Source organism: Melospiza georgiana, chromosome 15 (genome assembly GCF_028018845.1).
Source record: "Melospiza georgiana isolate bMelGeo1 chromosome 15, bMelGeo1.pri, whole genome shotgun sequence".
Taxonomy (NCBI): Eukaryota; Metazoa; Chordata; class Aves; order Passeriformes; family Passerellidae; genus Melospiza; species Melospiza georgiana.
The window spans coordinates 3,217,695-3,236,337 of NC_080444.1; the positions used below are offsets into that span (position 1 = coordinate 3,217,695).

The 18,643-nt window shown below is 46.1% G+C and overlaps 2 protein-coding genes across 2 annotated transcripts in view; one reads left to right on the forward strand and one right to left on the reverse strand.

Moving 5' to 3' along the window:
• Positions 1 to 7,570: 7,570 nt before the first annotated feature.
• Positions 7,571 to 11,476, reverse strand: DRD1 (dopamine receptor D1). The gene is given in 3 exon segments (XM_058034924.1): positions 7,571 to 10,634; positions 11,360 to 11,375; positions 11,378 to 11,476. Coding segments are annotated over 3 exon segments (1,482 nt in total). The 5' UTR covers positions 11,474 to 11,476; the 3' UTR covers positions 7,571 to 9,264.
• Positions 11,477 to 12,164: 688 nt separating this feature from the next.
• Positions 12,165 to 18,643, forward strand: part of SFXN1 (sideroflexin 1) — a 32,989-nt gene continuing 26,510 nt past the window's right edge. Inside the window, exon 1 of the mRNA XM_058034925.1 lies at positions 12,165 to 12,408. The gene's annotated coding sequence lies outside the window, so the exon portion shown is untranslated. The remainder of the gene's footprint in view (positions 12,409 to 18,643) is intronic.

Here is an 18,643-nt window from a genome sequence, read left to right on the forward strand (position 1 = left end):
TCAACATTTCTCCCTGAGTGACTCCAGCATTTCTTCCTTGTGTGTGCAGTCCCTTTCCTGCTAATGCATCCCCACAGGAGGGAATGTTTCTTCTCCTAAGCAGGAAACAGGGGAAGAAACCTGAAAGGAATCACAGATGTCCCAAATCAAATTTGTTTCCACCTCACAGCAAATTCTGCATTGGTGGGGAGAAAGTTTGGGATTTTTTTGGAGGGTGGTTTTCAGTATTGAAATTCCTCTGCCCAGTTCAGAATGAAGATTCCTGAATGCTGCACATTTAATCACAAGTCTTTTCTCCAATTAAGGAGAAATTCTCAGCATGACCACAACGAAAGAAAATAAAATAATGTTTCTCAATATTACCTGAAAGGTTGGTGCCCATGTCTAGACACACAAATTTTCCTGCAGTAGGTAAACATTTGTTTTGATTAGAAAATTGTTCTTACTCCAGTTTTAACCTCACAAGACAGAATTATCCCTTGGCAGCTGAGATCTGAGAAAGCTCAGAAGCTGGCCAGTTAAAAGTAATATTTTTCACTTTTAATGAAAAAATATTATTTGCTGTATTTTTCTCCATCCTGCTTGGAAGAAAACGTTGTTTTACTGCAGGGCTCTGACTGCAGCTCTGCATCACATGGGAGTCCAGTGGCAGAGAACAGCACTTAGAGCATTAAAAATGCATTCTCCACGTATCAACCCAAAGAAGTGTGCCTCTTGGCAGCATTGCTGGCCTAATTTTGGCTGCAGAATGAATAAAATCCAGGCTTACACTGAAATCCCAGGCAGGGAGATACCAGGGAGGGAGTTTGGGCAGTTTTTGGGGCAGGGGCTGTGGGGGCTCTCTCCATCAGGGGTCTCTGCTGAGGGAAGCAGCCATGGACAGGGACACCTTCCACTATCCCAGGCTGCTCCAAGCCCTGTCCATCCTGGCCTTGGGCACTGCCGGGGATGGGGAATCCACAGCTGCTCTGGGCACCTGTGCCAGGGCCTGCCCACCCTCACAGGGAACCATTTTTTCCTAATATTTAACCTAAAACTATTCTCTTTTAGTTTAAAACTATTCTCCCATCACTATTTGTCCATGTAACAAGCAAGGGGCACAGCACGACAGCTGTAATGAGGATAAATTGGGGTATTTTGGTGATCCTCAGACCAAACTGAACTCCCAACCCTTCAAACCCAGGCCCTGTGTGACAACAGCAGCTCCTCCAACACTGACAAATGATAATGACTCTCTGAGAGCAGCACTTCAACCTCCTCATGGATGTTCCTCCCCTCTCAGCTTCCCACTGGGACAGATGTGATAGATGGGAACGGGCTGGAATTAAAGGAATTAAAGCGTGAGACGGCATCACCCCCGAGCCTGCAGGAGCTCCTCCCTGGCAGCCCAGCTCCTCCCAGCTGGAATAACAACCACAGAAACCACGGCCCTGGAGCCTTGGCCCGTGGATATCCCCTGGCCTGGCTGTGGTGACCATGAGGCCCATCAATTTGGGTTTTTCCCATATGGTTTTCCCATGGGCTGTCAATATCAGCAACACCCTGAGCTGTGCCCACACAGCAGTGCAGGCTTTGACCCACAAGTGCCTGAGAGGGAAATTAAACCCTCAGAAACTACTCTGCAGCATTGCATGCCACCCTTTTATTTTCCTGAAGGAACTAAAACACACGGAGCATTTTGATTAATTCAACTGTTGAAACAATTACAGTCTGTTTAGTGCCCTTGAGTTATGGGTACAACCAAACACGGACTCGCTACTAAAAAAAGCAGCAGTGTTACAAGACAATGCAAATTGAATTAGTCCTTTGTAATAAAACAAGATATTCAATCCAAGCAAGGGGAATCCTCACTTCAGAGGGCAGAAACAGCTTCTCAGAGAGGAAAGTCCTTCTTCATAATATTACATTTCTCTTCAGCACTGTGACTGCAGGTTTCCCTGGGCAGTGTTTTTGGAGCATTGTTTTTTCTCACCCTAACAAGTGAGCTGAACTTCATTATCTACAGGTATTTGTAGTTTAAAAGTATTACATAAGACACAGAGGAAATTAGCATTCAGGAATGATTTTGTGTCAGTTGTGAGCAATGGAAAGCATTTTGATTTTTTGTCAGTTGTGAGCAATGGAAAGCAGTAAAAAAAATCACATTATAAAATGTAATAGACTAAAAAAATTAAATAATAAGCTAAATAGCAGTGAAGCTCTTTCATTTTAGGGAAAAGTGTATTTTCTCCTCAGACACCTCCAGCTGAACTGTAAACCCCTGAGGCTTTTACTGGTGACTCTTTCCCACATTTAACTTTGAGCAGAGGCAGCAAATGGACGTGGAGAGGAATCACCAGTCGCTTTGGAAAGGGAAGTGAAGGAAATATTGAACATTCCATTGATTTCAGCCTGTGGTGTGCAAAGTGTTCCCTTCATGGAGTGGGAATGGATGGGCAGTGCCATGGGGGAGATCCTGCTGGGGCTCCTCACTCACACCCAGCAGAGTTTTGTGGTGTTTTCCCTGCACAGTTTTGTGGTGTTTTCCTGCCTTTCATCCCCTCAGTGGGGTGGGAATCCAGCCCTTTGCTGATGGGTTCTTTTCCTGAGGGTCAGGATTGATAACTTTATGTTCTCTTTGCTTTTATCGTGCTGCTGGGTCGTAACTTCAACCACATGCCAGAACTGAGGGAGTTTGCACAGAAAGGCTGGATAAATACTGCAAAATGAAAACAGTTTCTGCAGGTGGTTTTTGAGCTGGGAAGGGCAGGAAGCACTGGAGAGCAGCATGCCAGGGGTTGAGTTTACCAGGGGGTGTGAGCTCATCGACTTTTTGGCATTTTTTTGAGAATGCCTCAGTGAATTCCCTCAAGGGATTCTCCCTGTCCCTGCCCAGAATGGGCAGCATTCCCTGGGGATGGGGATGGGGGGATCCCAGCCAGCAGGATCCTGGGGTACACAGGTCTGAGAGTATGGAGGGGTTTGACAGCTGGCCTGCAAGCAAAGCTGAGTTAATAGAAAAAATAACATTGATGATTTTTGAGTGTATCCATAGCAAGGAAGAAGACAAAGCTGTCAGCATGGAAACAGATTAGAAAAGATACATGAAAATTTTTATAATCTAGACTACGTGCAAAAGTAGATGTGTATATGTGCCTTATTAAATTTCTGTAAAATTTTGCTAATTACATTGAACCTAATTGCTTTGCACCAATGAATAAGTTATTGTGATGTAGTTAATGACTTAAGATCACACTTTGTTAAGAGTATATAAACTGGAGAACACACAGAATAATAAACTTTTTTTCTTCTTAGACCCTAATCACATATGTGTGTCACATCTGACATAACAGTGACACAGTGTCCCACAGGTCACAGCCCTGGCTGGGCTGCAAACACCTGCTAAAATCACCTTCAAATCACATCCCTACAATTTACTTTATCCCAGTAAGTAAAGGATAAAGAGGCTGAAGGAGTGAACGTGCATTAGAGACAGGGAAGGGACAGGAAGGAATTTGTTCCTGCTGAAAAGCAGCAAGACAGTCCCAAAGGGCAGGAATTCCTGTGCTGTAGCCTGGGTACAAAAATGCCACTTAAAAAGGTACAAGTCCACAGAGACTCCCAGCAAAGGGCCAATTAATCACACTTATTATAATGAAAGTTACCTTCACACACTCATTTAATCCATTTTTTAAAATATAATCAATATTTCACAACGAGGGCAACTAAACAGCACAACTGAAATTACCAAATGTCTAAATGTGACTGCCTATACTCTTTGCTAGAAAGGCTTTTACTCATGCCACACCTTATCCCAAAGCTCCCCATCACTGTATTTTATCCTCTCAAGAAAATAAGAAATACGACTGGAAGTTTCTGCATTAAACTGTTCTAATCAGAATTTGTTCTCTTTTTTAAAGATTGTCATACATTAATAAAATGCATTGAAAATGTTCTACTTTATAAGGATTGTAATGCTATTTAATTTTTTCTGAAATTTTAACTATTATAATCTTTCTCACTTCAAAAATACTGCTGTTATTTAAGCCATAATCTTTCTTTTGAAAAAATTAACTCAAACTGTTTGCAAACAAATCCAGAAAAACATGAAAATGGATCAGGTTTTGGACTTACAAAAAAGACACCAACAGAAAATGCCATTTTTTTTGCTCAAAAATAATTTCTCACTGTTCAAAACCAGCTGTTTGCAGGGGGTTCCTTTCACTGTTCCCAACAGACCTGGTGGGATCCAGGGTTCCAGGAAGGATCAGGAGGCTGCAGGAGCTGCTGGAGCAGAGTCTGTTCAGCTGAGAACACAAATCCACATCAAATTCTGATACCAGCACAGAAGAGTAAAGAGAAGGAAACTGGATAGTCCCACTTACAATTCTGAAATAATTACAGTAATTGCCACAAAAGCTTAGTAAACAAGAAAGCGAAAAAGTAAATTTCATTATACCATATAATATATATTATTATTATCATATATATATGTCATTATTAAGTATCATTAAATCTTTTTAAATTATTATTTAAAGCACTTTTAGGATGCAATTTCAAAATGTGTTTTCAATATTTTTTGAAACATTTGATCTCTCTGGCACAAAGTGCTGGCATGGAAATCTGTCAGTCCTGACAGGTTTGTCCTTTTAATGCAGGTGATGCAGGCCTGGTTCATCTCCTGCTTCTGTAACAAAGAAATTTCATTTCACTTCACCATTTGTCCCTTCCACGTGCTCTGTGAATCCTTTAATTGAGGATGATGGATGATGAATGAACATGCCCATAAAAACAGATTATTGGTACTGACACAGAGAGGCATCCAAGTCATTAAGAGCAGCAGCCAGCCCAGGGCTCAGCAGATCCCTTGGGAAAGGTTGGTGCCACAACGAAACCCCAGCTCTGAGATCTGGGCTGTGGCAGGAGCACCAGATTCTCTCTCAAAGATGGGATCATCACCTGAACCAAGATTGGAGCCCAACACTTGCTTCACAGACCAAGAACACCTTGGATTTGTGTTCCCCCCCTTTTCAAAGCTGTGAAATGAACACCACAATGTTCCCTAAGTCACATTCATTGTGCGGCCACACAGGCCACGTGCTCATCTCTAGGAACACACTTTGCTCTCATTACACCAGAAACCAAAACAATTGCTGGAATAATCTGCCTTTCAAGATACAAATCAGAGCAGGTTTTTGAGATTTCAATCAGATGTGGTTGCTTCTGAAAGCTATTGATTTGAAAAAATCCAGGATTGGCTCCCAATAACTGTGTCATGATAGCTGTACCTCAGCAAAAGCATTTCCTCATTTATCCTCTATCTCTTGCACGCTTTGTTAAGTTAGAAACTCAAATCAGCACAAAATTCTTGACAAGGGAAGGGGAGAAATATATTCAGATTTAATCTGGTGATTGCAGCTCATTTGTTGCCAACAGCTCCTTCATCAAGGCCACCAGGTGAATTATTAACCTCTTCCATCCACAAACAGAAAAAATAACTTCAGTCACGAGGACGCATAAACAGAAAAAAAGGTTCCTTGGTTTATCTGGGTAAACTTGCATTCGTGTCCTGTCATGGGAAAGGGACAGAGCAAGGTGCACTCTGTAGAGGAAATGCTGCTGGAGGGGAGAAAGGCTGGGAGAAAAGTGTGAGCAGGGCAGGGAGAAAAGTATGAGCAAGGCAGGGAGAAAAGCATCAACAGGGCAGGGAGAAAAGTGTGAGCAAGGCAGGGAGAAAAGCATCAACAAGGCAGGGAGAAAACTGTGAGCAGGGTAGGGAGAAGAGTGTGAGCAGAGCAAGGAGAAAAGCACGAGCAAGGAGAAAAGCACGAGCAAGGCATGGAGAAAAGCATGAGCATGACAGGGAAAAAGCATGAACAGGGCAGGGAGAAAAGCATGAGCAGGGCAGAGAGAAACGTATGAGCATGGCAGAGAGAAAAGTATGAGCAGGGCAGAGAGAAAAGTGTGAGCAAGGCAGGGAGAAAAGTGTGAGCAAGGCAGGGAGAAAAGTGTGAGCAAGGCAGGGAGAAAAGCGTGAGCAGGGCAGGTAGAAGAGTGCCTGACTGCCCTGGAGTAGACATGGGGACCATCCTGGTGGCAGCAGTGACATCCCAGTGCCCTGGCACCTCACTGCTCCTCTGTATCCCTGCCTCTGCCCAGCACTCACTGCAGCACGAGGTGAGAAAAGACTTTCCTGGGGAGGGGTTCCACCAAAGCAGCCAAAGCTGTCTCAGGGGAGGCAGAACTCTCAGAAATGAGTTCCAGAGCAGCCAGCTGCCTGCCAGGGTACAGGAACAGGCAGCAATCCTCCCAGGCTGCTCAGCCAAACCTCATCAGCCCCAGAGCCCAGGCAGGCACTCCTGGCGCTGCTCCAGCCCCCGCGGTGCCCCCTGACATTGCTGTGACCAGCAGCTCCAGCAAACCACTGGTTCTGAGCAGCTGGGGAGCAGGCACAGAGCAGGTAAGGAATGCAGCTTTGGGCAGTTAATTCAGCACATAAATAGAGAGGCAGGCAGCAGGTGCCTGCTGCTGTCCCTGCCAGCCACCCCTGACACTGTGTCCAGGCTCTGCAGCAGGTAAGGGAGGCATTTCTGGGAGCAGGGTGTGGGATGGGGACTCTTGGCTGTGCTGAGGGGAAGGATTTTAATTTGGGCTTTCTTCCAAGCAAAGGGTAATTGGGGCAAATAAAGCCCAAAAAAGCAACAGAAAGGCCCTGGAGTAATGGGAGGAAAGGCAGAGAGGACAGGTAGAGGCACTTGCTGGGAAGAAAACAAAGGAAAAATGGGGTGTGCTGGTAAATGAGGATCAGGGCCAATTCATGTTATTTGAAAATGTATTGAAGGAAAAGGAGCCAGAAGCAAAAATTAGTTAAATCAAATGAGAGATAAAGCAATAAAATAAAGTCATCCAAGTGTCTCCCCAGCCTCTCACACCTAGGGGACACTCCCAGCAGCAACAGCAGCACTTCACCAAACTTCACAGAACCCCCTGAAACTCAGATCCTTCTGCAAGCAGAGAGGTTCTGTGACAGCTCCTGGTCAAGCAGAGCAAACATTTATTACAGAACACAAATCATCCCCTGTGAACTCCTGCAAAAACAGCACCTTGCTTTACACGCTCTCCTTAAATCATATTTTGTATTTTGCCTTTCTATCAGACTGCTGGGAGTTTTGAGAATAGGTAAGAAACCACAGAACCTCCTCTTTTTAAGAAATTAATTCCTCAAAGTACCCCCTAAAAAAATCAGGCATTAGGACATTTTCCCCAAGGAGCCCATTCACTATGCTGTTACTCCAAGGCAAAAAATAATCTTTTAAATAAAAGTCACCAGTAGGGCAAGCTTTACACATTTAAAGCGGAGAGTGGCTGTTTCCAAATTGCTTTTACTGCTTTCAAATCCTAGTTTAGAGCAGGGGCTCAGTGGTCTCTAGTGAGGAGGTTTTCCTCTGCTTTTAACAGAAATTCCCATCTGCCTCATGGGTGTGATCCCAAAAAAGGGCAAATGGGAAAATAAAGGAATGAACCTTCCCTTTAACACAACCAATACAACTGCCAAAAACCAGCATGTTTTTAATAAATGCAATGTAGATTGCTTTATTTGACCTTCTGTTCACAAAATAATTTTATTATATGTATGAAAGCAGCATACAGGCAATAAAATTATGAAAACATTCACAATACATAAATACACAGACCTGATGCAGGATGTATATAGTTTGTTAGACTTTAAAATTTTTTTTCCTCTCAGTTCTCTTTTCCTGACAACACATTTCTTTTGATATATGTTACGAAAAAGTTGCTCCAAAGGGTATTTTCTCCCATTTAGAAAAGAAATGGATTCCTTTGAATGCTGCTGAATATTAACACCCAACGTTCCTGTTGCTAATGCTCACTGATTGCTTTTGGCATTACAGAGGGAAAGCAGCAGGGAAGGACAGTGGCAAAGTAGCAGGATTTTTTTAATTAAACATTGGCAACTTTTTTGGAGTTCACAGGAGGGTTTCGAGATGGAGGCTGCAGTTCCAGCCGGATTTAGAAATGTTTTAATCCCAAATGGTAATGAGGCCACAATTCCTTTATAGATTGGAGTATTGACATGGCAGTCTCTAAATTGTGATGTCCTCCCAGCTGCCATTATAACCCAGTGTGTTTGTTCAGAAAAGATATCCAAGACTTGAAATAAGAAAAGTCTGAGAAAGCTGTTTATCTTACATAAATACAAAACACTATATACTAAGAATTGTTATCTAAGAAGCTTTCCTTCCCAAATTGGATCCTTCTTAAGGTTGTAGTCATATTTAAGGTATTTACAGATCCACAAACTTGACATTCTAGCAAAGTCTCTGTAACATGAAACTTTTTAAAAATAAATAGCAGCAATTTCTTTTATTTCTATAAGGGAAGAAAATTCGCAACTCAGTCAACTCTGGTCCTATCTTTTGAAAGAAATCCCACTTAAAAATAAAAAAAGCCCACAAGCAAACCAACTCCACACAGCATCAGTTCTGTTGATTCCTTCATTTCTTGCTGAGCTCCTTAACACTGCTCCATTCCCCTCACCAGCTCTCCAGACTATCAGAGCTTGTAATAAAGTGCTGACTGGTTGACTGGTCAAAATGCAGTTATGACACTCCAAAAATATCCCATTATTTAAACATCTTAAATAACATAAATAAAGCTAGATCTGTTATAACATATGAAAAATATCAATTTAAAACAATAAATAAATAAAACCAGTATCAACATATTACCTCCCAAAGCTTTAAAAATAACCATTCTCATTATAAGGCTCAATTATTTGTCAGAAATAATTTTAAGAAGGCATCTACCTACCTTTACAATCCCTCAGTCATTAATTAGGACCTGTTAACACCCACTATCACAAGACAAAGCAATCTTTTAACTTCTAGTAAACATTAATCTTTAAATACTCAACATTTATCTTTTGCCTCACTTTTACCTAGAAATTGGTTTCTCTGTACAGAGAAGAAGCAACATTTTCTTTGTAACTGCACTGTATCTAAATTTGTAGATTTTCCTCAGGGTGAACAGTACAGTTTAACATCCTTTTTAATAACCAATTTCCAGTATCTTTTTCTTTTTATTGTTTGAAATGTTAAATTTGCTCTGAATGCCAGGAAAATTAATTCTGGGCTTGGTGTAAATGTGCATTTTTCTCCCTTAGAGCTTAAGTTCTTACCAAAAAAATCTCATATATCTTTTTTTTTTCCCAAAAAAGATTATTACAGTATACACCATTAGGTCTGGCTGAGTAAACCTTACTGTTCAGGTTTTATGCTGCCCATTCTGTGTAATGGGATTGATCTTTTCCAAAGAAACATCAGCTTCGTAATCCAAGATACCCGACAGTGCTGGAGACATTTTCTCCAAGGTCTTTGACAGTTCACCCTCCTCGTCTTCCTTTTTAAGAGGTTCTTCTTCCGGGCAGATAATGGAGTGTGGGATCAGATAAACCAGGTTGGACTCTTTGGGGCTGGACCCTTTGGGCTCGTGCTGGCTGGAGAAGACCACGGCCCCGTTGTTGTTGATGCTGACGGTCTCGATGGCGTTGCCAGCCAGGGGGCAGAGCCTGTAGCAGCCCAGCAAGGTGGAGAATGCCTTGCGGAAATCGGCGTTGAAGGCATAGATGATGGGGTTCAGGGAAGAATTGGCCCATCCAAACCATATAAAAACATCAAAGGTGGTGGAATTAATGCAGAAAGCCTCTGCCCCCTTGGAGGGCTGGGTGGGCTCGCAGAAGGGAATCATGCAGTTCAACACAAAAAATGGCAACCAGCAGCACACAAACACCCCCATGATCACTGAGAGGGTCTTTAACACCTTGGTTTCCCTCTTGAAGGACATTTTGAAGTTGCTCTCTGGCTGCTGGCAGTCCATGCTGCTCCTGTTGCCACCCGGGTTGTGGCAGTTCTTGGCATGCACTGCTGCTCTCTCCAGAGCCGAGATGCGCCGGATTTGCTTCTGAGCAATCCGGTATATCCTGGTGTAGGTGACTATCATGATGGCCACGGGGATGTAGAAGCTAATCAGAGAAGAGGAGATGGCATACATCCTGTTTAGGCTAGAATCACAGTTGTCCATGGTTACACCTTCTAAGCTGGCGTTGAAGTCCAAAAAGCTCGTGGTTGTAGCCTTGTGCCAGTTGAGCTGCACTGGGATGAAGGAGATCAGCACGGACAAAGTCCACGCCACGCTGATCATGATGAAGGCTGCCTTGGGGGTCATCTTCCTCTCGTACCTAAACGGGCTGGAGATGGCCCAGTATCTGTCCACACTAATGACACAGAGGTTTAAGATGGAGGCTGTTGAGCACATAATATCAAAGGCCACCCAGATGTTGCAAAATGAACCAAAAGGCCAGAAACCGGCGATCTCGGCCACAGCTTTCCAAGGCATGACCAAAACTGCCACTAAGAGATCTGACACGGCCAAGGAGATGACAAAGAAGTTGGTGACCTTGGACCTGAGGTGGCGAAAGCGAATGACAGCTGCGCAGACCAGCGTGTTCCCCAGCAGCGTGGAGAGGATCAGCAGCGAGAGGAAGCAGCCCGTGAGGATCCGAAAGGAAGAGGAGTCCCTTTCCACCAGCAGCCCTTCCCCGTCCATAGTGGTGTCGTTCCAAGTCATAGTTTCTCCTGAGGGAAAATCATATCATGATTTTCATGACGACATCAACTCCTCTCCTTGCAGAGATCACAGAGATCAGACGGCCATTAATTACTCATCACCAAACAGAGCAAAGGTCTTTTCCTACAGTCCCTTCGCCCCCAGACAGACCTCACCCTCTTTGAATCACCCTAACAACATCCTGAAAGCTCTGTGGGCAGGAACTGAAAATGCACAAACACAGTCCACCCTACAAAGAGAGGGTTTTTAGCAATCCCTTCAGAAACACACTGCACCACCCCTGCATGGAGTAGCCTAACTCAGACAGCTCACCTGTGAATGTTCTGCTGCCGTCCTCTGCAAACACATCCCACACACAGCAAAGCAATCACTTTTCCATGCTTGCATCTATTCCCACTTCAATAGAGTATTGATCGAGTGTTTCCAGTGTCCACTGCACCAGCCCTTCATATTTACTGAAGCGTATCAGACAAGATGCCTTTTCTCTGGTTCCCTAAATGTCTCACTGATGAAACACTCCATCCTTCCTCCTCACTACATTCCTGTTACAAAATGCACCAGTTCTCACTCTGTTTCTTGGCAGTATCAGAAAGCAAACCTTCACTTTGTTTCAAACTGTTTTACATTTCCAAGACAAAATAAATAAACATACAGTAGGTGTGTTTTAAAGGTTTTCAGCAAGAAGTAGCTCAGGTTATTTAGTCTGACTTAAACAAGAAATCCTGGCTCCTACCTTTCACCTCTGATTCCCTGCTTGCTCTGGGACGCAGGGCCGTCTCTCCTCCTCTTTTAGTTTTGGAATTGCATAGCAAATCTTATATACAAAACCAACACAGGAGCACTGCATTGCATCGTGTATGTGGGTTTTTTTCCCTGAAAGTGCAAACTGGCAGGGGAGAAGTAAGAGTTGGACCACCAGGAGTTATTTTTCAGGGGAGCAGCAGGTCTGTGCCGTCGGACCGTGCGTGACGGACCCTGCTGGTGTGTGCCCAGCTCCCTCCATCCCACGGCCCCTGCCGATCACTCTGCAAACTTTGCTGGCCGGATCAGTCCCAGTCGCGCTTTGTACATCCCGTTGAGGCGGCACATCAGGGCAAATCATCCCAGCAAAAGGCACGGTATTCCCAACGCTGGCAAGAGCCGATTAGCAGTTTTTCCCTCGGTCGTTTGCCGGATGAAGAAAGAGGCGAGAGGAGGAGGAGAAGGACCCGAGCGACCTTCCCTCGGCCACCACGCCGGCGATACCCGCAGTGGGTTCCTCTCCCAGCAGGAACGAGTCGCTTTAACACTCCGCTGCCAAGTTATAGCTCTCCATAACTACTCCGGAATAATCCCACCTCCCGCTCAGCGGGGCCGCGCTCCAGGGATCGGGTCCAGCTCTCACCATGCTGTTTCCCTCTCGGAAAGGCGCAGGCGGAGGCAGCTCCTCACACTCTCCCGCTGCCCGCCCCGGGCCGCGCATCTCCCGGCTGCTTCCTTGTGCCCGGGGCAGGGCTCGGCAGCATCGCCCCTCCAGGAACGCTCTGTCTGCCCGGCGACTCCGTCCTAAAGGATTAACACAAGGGAATGACAGGCGTGGAGACACGCAGCGGGCAAAAAGCCACCCCCCTTCGCCTCCTCTAACATCTTCTGTCGGACGCCGCTTCTTCTGGGCAGCTTTTCCTGGGGAACAGCGTCCCGGGCAGCCGGGGCCAGAGGCAGAGCGGGGTTTCGGGAGCGGCTCCCGCGGAGTTTAGCGCAGCCGGGATTACTTTGCCCGAGCCCGGTGCGCTGCTGCGGACCGTGAGTACCGGCCCCGCTCCCCCGCGACGGGCGATGCTCGGGAGGGGCCGCGGGGCGAGGCGGCGCCGCCGGGGCAGCGGAGAGAGCGCGGAGCCCGCTCGGGAGCCGCTCTGGGCGCGGCGGGGCAGCGGCCGGGGCTGGGGGCTCGGCCGGGGCAGCGCTCCGTGCGCCGCCCCCGCCTGGCGCAGCCCCCGGCTCCCGGCGCAGCCGCGGCCGCCGGGCTCCCTCTCCTGGGCGGAGCGGGCGGGCACGGAGCGGGGACAGCGTCCCACGGTGCTGCCAGCCCGGCCCGGAGCGGGAACAGCGTCCCACGGTGCTGCCAGCCCGGCCCGGAGCGGGAACAGCGTCCCACGGTGCCGCCAGCCCGGCCCGGAGCGGGAACAGCGTCCCACGGCGCCGCCGGCCCGGCCCGGAGCGGGGACAGCGTCCCACGGTGCCGCCAGCCCGGCCCGGAGCGGGGACGGCGTCCCACGGCGCTCCCAGCCCGGAGCGGGGACAGCGTCCCACGGCGCCGCCAGCCTGGCCCGGAGCGGGGACAGCGTCCCACGGCGCTGCCAGCCCGGCCCGGAGCGGGGACGGCGTCCCACGGCGCTCCCAACCCGGCCCCGGGCTGACACCGCCGCGTCCTGCGGGCAGGGAGTGGGGAAAGGCCACGGACAGCTCCCGAGTGCATCGTGCGGGACACAAACACTGCCCCGAGGGCACGGAAAGCCCGTCCGAGCACACCCAAAACCTCCAAAACCTCTTGGAAACTCCCCCGCCCCGCTCGGTAGTGAGCACCAAAACCGGAGCGGTTGTTACTCAAATCATTCTGTTTACAAAAGTAAACAGATTCTTTCCTTGCTTACCTTAGCTGCAACAGGCAGGGAAAGATGAGCATGCTGGTTTGCAGCCTTTGCACAGGAATCTCACCCCCCAACAAAACAGGAGATAAATATAAAAGACATCACATTTGTACTAGAAGAACAAATACTCTTAATAAGTTGTCAACATAAATTCCGTGGAGTCCAGCACTTGTGAAGTTCCTTTTGAGCCATCTATTTCTCATAATAAGACACAGTGCTAAGCTAACCTTGACTAGTTAACTGAAACACTTGTTTTCCTTTCCCCTTCTCTTTCTTTTTTTATAAATTTTAACTGCTTCTCACCAAGTTCTCATCCCGCCCTCCCCCTGCTCATTATCCTGTCCTTTAATCATCATTCATCCCCAGAGGAGGGTGAAAATAGACAAGAAAATGAATCCTGTGCTGTTTGGTAATAGAGATCTCTAATGAAACTCACTGTGAGTTTTCTTTTTCTATTTTCAAGATCCTTTTTCTATTGTCTCCTGTTCTTAAAGCTCCACACAGGTGAGGTTTGGTGCATGATAAGTATTTGCTGCAAAGGCAGCACATTCCTGCTTTTCCATAGAAACCCTGGGCTGGAGGAAACATTGCCTGCAGAAGAAGCCACTGAACACACTTAATTTTATTTGCAATAACTTCCAGAGGCCCTTCTAAATCAACTTTCAACCACAGCCATCCTAAATTATTCCAGGAGAAATCACAACTTGCAATCGCCCAAAAAGCAAAATTTTTGAGGCATTTTGGAGGGAAATACTGAGGTACACATTGCAGAGAAGAGAGAAGTCTGCTCTCAAGCATCTGCTCATCAGCTCATCCAGTGAACTCTTCTTTTCAGTTCGTTTTTACCAGGGAGTGGCCTTTCCTGGGGGAGAGGCTGGGCTCAGCATTGGAAGAACCTAATGCTGCTGATATGAGTGAGGCTTTCACTTGAATCTGACATTTAAAGAATCCTTTTGGATCACTACTCACAGCAGCTTGTAAGGCTCTCACAGCAATTTTCTTATTTTCCTGGCAATTCGAGCATCAGTTTCAGAAGCCAGAGCCTCTCTCCTGTCTCTCCCCTAAGTCTGTGTGACCAATCCAGGGGTGAATGTGAGGTCTGGCTCAGCCCTGACTGCAAAGCCCCTTCAGCAGTTTCAAACACCAGCAGTTCATCCAGGGCACCCTGCTGAACTCATTTGTCACTTCTGCTAATTTATGAGCTTTTAAAACTTTCATGACTTGACAGCCATACCCAGGTGAGGAACAAAAGTGAAATCCACTGAAACCTCTATTATTATTTAGGTAAATTTAATGCTGGGATTAGGCAGCAGTTTGCCACAGCTCTGGGAGCCAGTTTCACAAGTGTTGGGTCATTTTTCCTTTTGATGCTCTCTGACCAAGCTGTCCCCAGCCAGTGTGAGCAGAATCAGCTCTGGTCCAGCTCTGAGCTCGCCTGAAACTCTCAGCAACAGGATGATGGTGCAGGTGTTTCCTGGAGATTCAGAAAATAGCACAGAGCTTGTTAAATTCTCCCTGGGTTCCCACATAAAACAGCTGCTTAACTTTATTTAATGTTTTTCAATCACTACTGGCTGCTGCTGGAATCAAAGCAATGGGCAGCAAAGGAGAGATTTTGTGTCTCTATTCCCACCTGCTCCTCCCAGGAGATGCTGGTTGGACAAGACCTTATGAAGACTTAAAAATATAAACACTGCGTAGCACTTTGATTCAAATGATCTTAATTCAAGCAGAAATTGGCTACTGGAAGACCAAGTCTGAGCTGAACAAAGCCCAGATCTTGCATTCAGAGATGGACATTCTTTAACCTAAATAGTGCACACACTAGACATGGAGAAAGCTTAGCTGAATTTACAAAATATATTGTAGTATGTGGATACAAACTGTACTCACATCACCCTCAGGAGGACTTTTCATGTCTGCAAGAATGGAATTTACTAAACAAGAAATCAGCTGAGGCATATTCTCAAAAATACTGTCTAAAAGAGCTGTCAGATTTGTAAATAACTGGTTATACTAATAAACTGAAATAAATTTAGTCTCAATGTAACCTTGGAAAAGTCAAGTGTTCCTGGAAACCAAACAGCTCTGAAGTCTTTTAAAGATCAGTGAAGTACATTGTTTAAATTTATATAACGTTGTGTATTCCATGAGGAAAACCACAGTAGTGACTACAAAATCACAGAGCAAAAAACCACTGCTAACATCTCCAAGGATCTCAAGCTCACTCTTGAATGATAAAGATCCATCAGCAGGGAGAAAGGATCAGTGAGAGAAATGATTTCTAGTCCCCAAAGGCAGAAAACAAGAGACCTAAATATTCAGTATTTGAGTGTGGGCACTGGGTTTTTTGACTATACATTATAATCACTGCAGCTGGCCCTCAGTGCCTAGCAGATTCAGCAGGGCTGATCTCAAAAAGGACATCAGTGCTCAAAAAGCACATCAGCACATGTTGACTTGTGAACTATTTTTCCAGTGGCAGCCACAGAGCATCCCTTGGCATCAGGTCACTGGTGAAGTATGTGAGGAAATTTGAACACTGGCAGGGAAAAGGAAAATCAAAAAAAGCCCAGAGAGAAGCACCATGTATGAAAGTCTGAATTTAAATTATTCATTTGAGGGGGCTCATTCAGGCTGGACACACAGGGTAGTGCAGGAGGGTATGAAAGGCAAGGATTTGCTTTTATTTGCTGCTCCCCGGGATCTGGAGCTCATGCACTGGTGCAGGGTGCTCAGGGGGCAGGACCAGGCACTGCTGCTCCCCTGCAATCATCTCCCCTCTCAGGCACTGATGCATCAGCAGAGCCTCACCCCCAGCCAGGAGAGCCCAAGTGCAGCCCTGGGCCACAGCAGATGGAACCTGCAGAAAGGATTTCTGCTCTGCAGGAGATCAGGCAGCCTCTCAAAAGGCAGCCTCATGTCACCCACAGGTTTTAGGAGTGCTGAAAACCATCCTCTGCTTGTTCCATCTTCCCCTCCCAGCCCTCTCCTGCTCAGAGCCTGTTCAAGCTCTGCTCCCCTTTCCCCCCCTCCCCAGTGATCCCTCTCTGCATCTCCCCAGAGCAGATTTCAGCTGGAACTCTCCCAGACTTTACAACAAAATGGCTCTTTTGGGAGAGATGAGAATGACAGGAAAGAAAGAGAAGCACCAAACCTGCTGCCAGGGGTCCAAGCAGAAGCTGTCACCTGCACAGTGCCCAGCCCCAGGAGCTGTGGGTAATTTAAACTCAGTGTGATGCTGCCAATAACTGTGTTATTCAATCTGCAGAGCTCATGCAGTAACTTTTTATGGGGTTTTTCCAGTTCCACCCACTCACTCCCACAGGATCAGAGAAGGAAAATTTTCCCACAAGGAATACTTGGAGTGACCTTCCTCTTGCAGCTCAACCTGCTCTGCCAATCCAAAGGCCATTTACTGGATCTTAAATCACCCTGGAAATCACTCAAGCAGGGAAACCTAAAATTTCCCCCCTTTTCCTTCTGGGATTTCCATCTGCCAGAGATACGGGGCAGGAGAGGGATTACTGCCCTGCCAACACTTCCCTCCAGAGTGGGTAGAGAGCCAAACTGCAGAGGATGATGAGAATAAATTATAGCTGAGAGGAGAGCTCCAAGGAAAGGAAAATGCATCCTCCAACTGCCTCATCCCTGTGGCACAGAACGGTGCCAGGGAATCCACAGCAAACTAACAGGATTCTTTCTTTAAAACCTAATCTACACCAACAAATTGTGAAATACCTCAAAATTTCTGATCATTTCACTGACAAGTGTAGAGACTGGACGTAATCCTGTAATTTTATATCCTAGTCCATGTATATAAAAGCTTTAGCTGATTGCTAAGGGCCTACTATGTGAAATGGCTCATAAAGTAGTAAGTCAGCACAAAAATACAGAGTGGGTCATTGCCTCTCAATTTAGGCTTTATTTGCATATGCATATTTTTACTACTATACAGCTTTAATTCTTTCACTCCACACTGGACATTTTAGGCCCTCAGAAAAAAAAAACAAACCTGAATATGTGAATCAAAAGAAAAGTCGCAGAGAAAATGACAGCACTTTTCATGGTAAAGATGGCTTTGACATATTAATTAGCATCTCAGAGATGAAATAAAGCCAGCGATACCGAATGATTCATTAGAATGAAATTAATCTGAGGAATAATTAACTCTGAGGGGATGGAGAAAAAGAATACAAATAGATATATTAGCAGCAAAACTCTTCACCAATGAGTGTGACAGTGATTGCTAGCAGCAGTGGATGAGACTGCAGATAATACCATTTTCTCAGCAGATGGCTTGGTAGGTGGCACTCTCCCTCCTAAGCTGCTCTTACAGATTTACTCCTGAGCTGTGTGCCAGCATCAAATAGATCCTTACCCATATTCCAGCCCAGCCCCTGATTGATGGATGGAAAAATGTTTAATAGAACTATTTAAGAGCAGATTTGTTGTTTTTTCTGGTGCAGGACGTGATGATGAAGTGTGTGCTTGGTACCCACAGCAAGTAGACAATAGTTTGCTTTACATTTTGTTATTAAATTCACATTATTACACATCCAGCGTGGTCAGGCTCCACAGCCCTGCCACTGGCAGGCTACAAATCCTTGAATTAAAGATAACTAAACTAATACTTACCAAAAATTAGAAGCATTACTTCTCACTCCTAGTGAAGAGTGTCACCATCATTTCAGAGCTGCACCACAGGAGCCACAGGAGCGCAACCAGGTGCCCACAGAGCACAGCAGGTCCAGCCACAGCACAAAGGGTCAATCCAGCAAGGAGCAGACCACTCCAAATGTGCCAGTCCTGCAGCTCTGCTGTCTCAGGCAGCATTTTCCACCTGCAGCTCTCCACACAGCCCTGCTCTTGTTGCAATGTTGCAGTTCCACCTTCAGGTTCTGGGATTAAACTCCTCTCCAAGGCTCCTTGTCAAAGTCAAACCACATAATCTGGGCTTGACAGCAGTCAGAGACATCCTACCAAGCTCAATAAAACACTGGAACAATATTCCAAACAAAAAAAATCTGTATCAAGGTCTAAGCCTTGGGCTGCTTCACTCCTCCTGATGTAACTTCCATTCACACTTTTGAAAAACCCTGTGATCCAACTGCCCCAAACGATGATGTTATCCCAAATCCACTCTCACCCTTGTTCACCTGGATCTGTTATCCTGTCCCAACCTTTCTGCCAGGCCCACCACATCAGGCAGAACTCTTTCTTCCCCCTAACATGAGTAACTTCTCCCTCCTTGCATCCTGCTTTGATGTCCTTGGCTTTTCCCTGCCCTGTTGCTGAGACAGTCTCTAACAGGCTGTACTTTCCCAGGCTGGAAACGTTCCCTGAGGTTCATCATCCACTTGTCAACATCTGTCCCAAGGTCAGGGGCC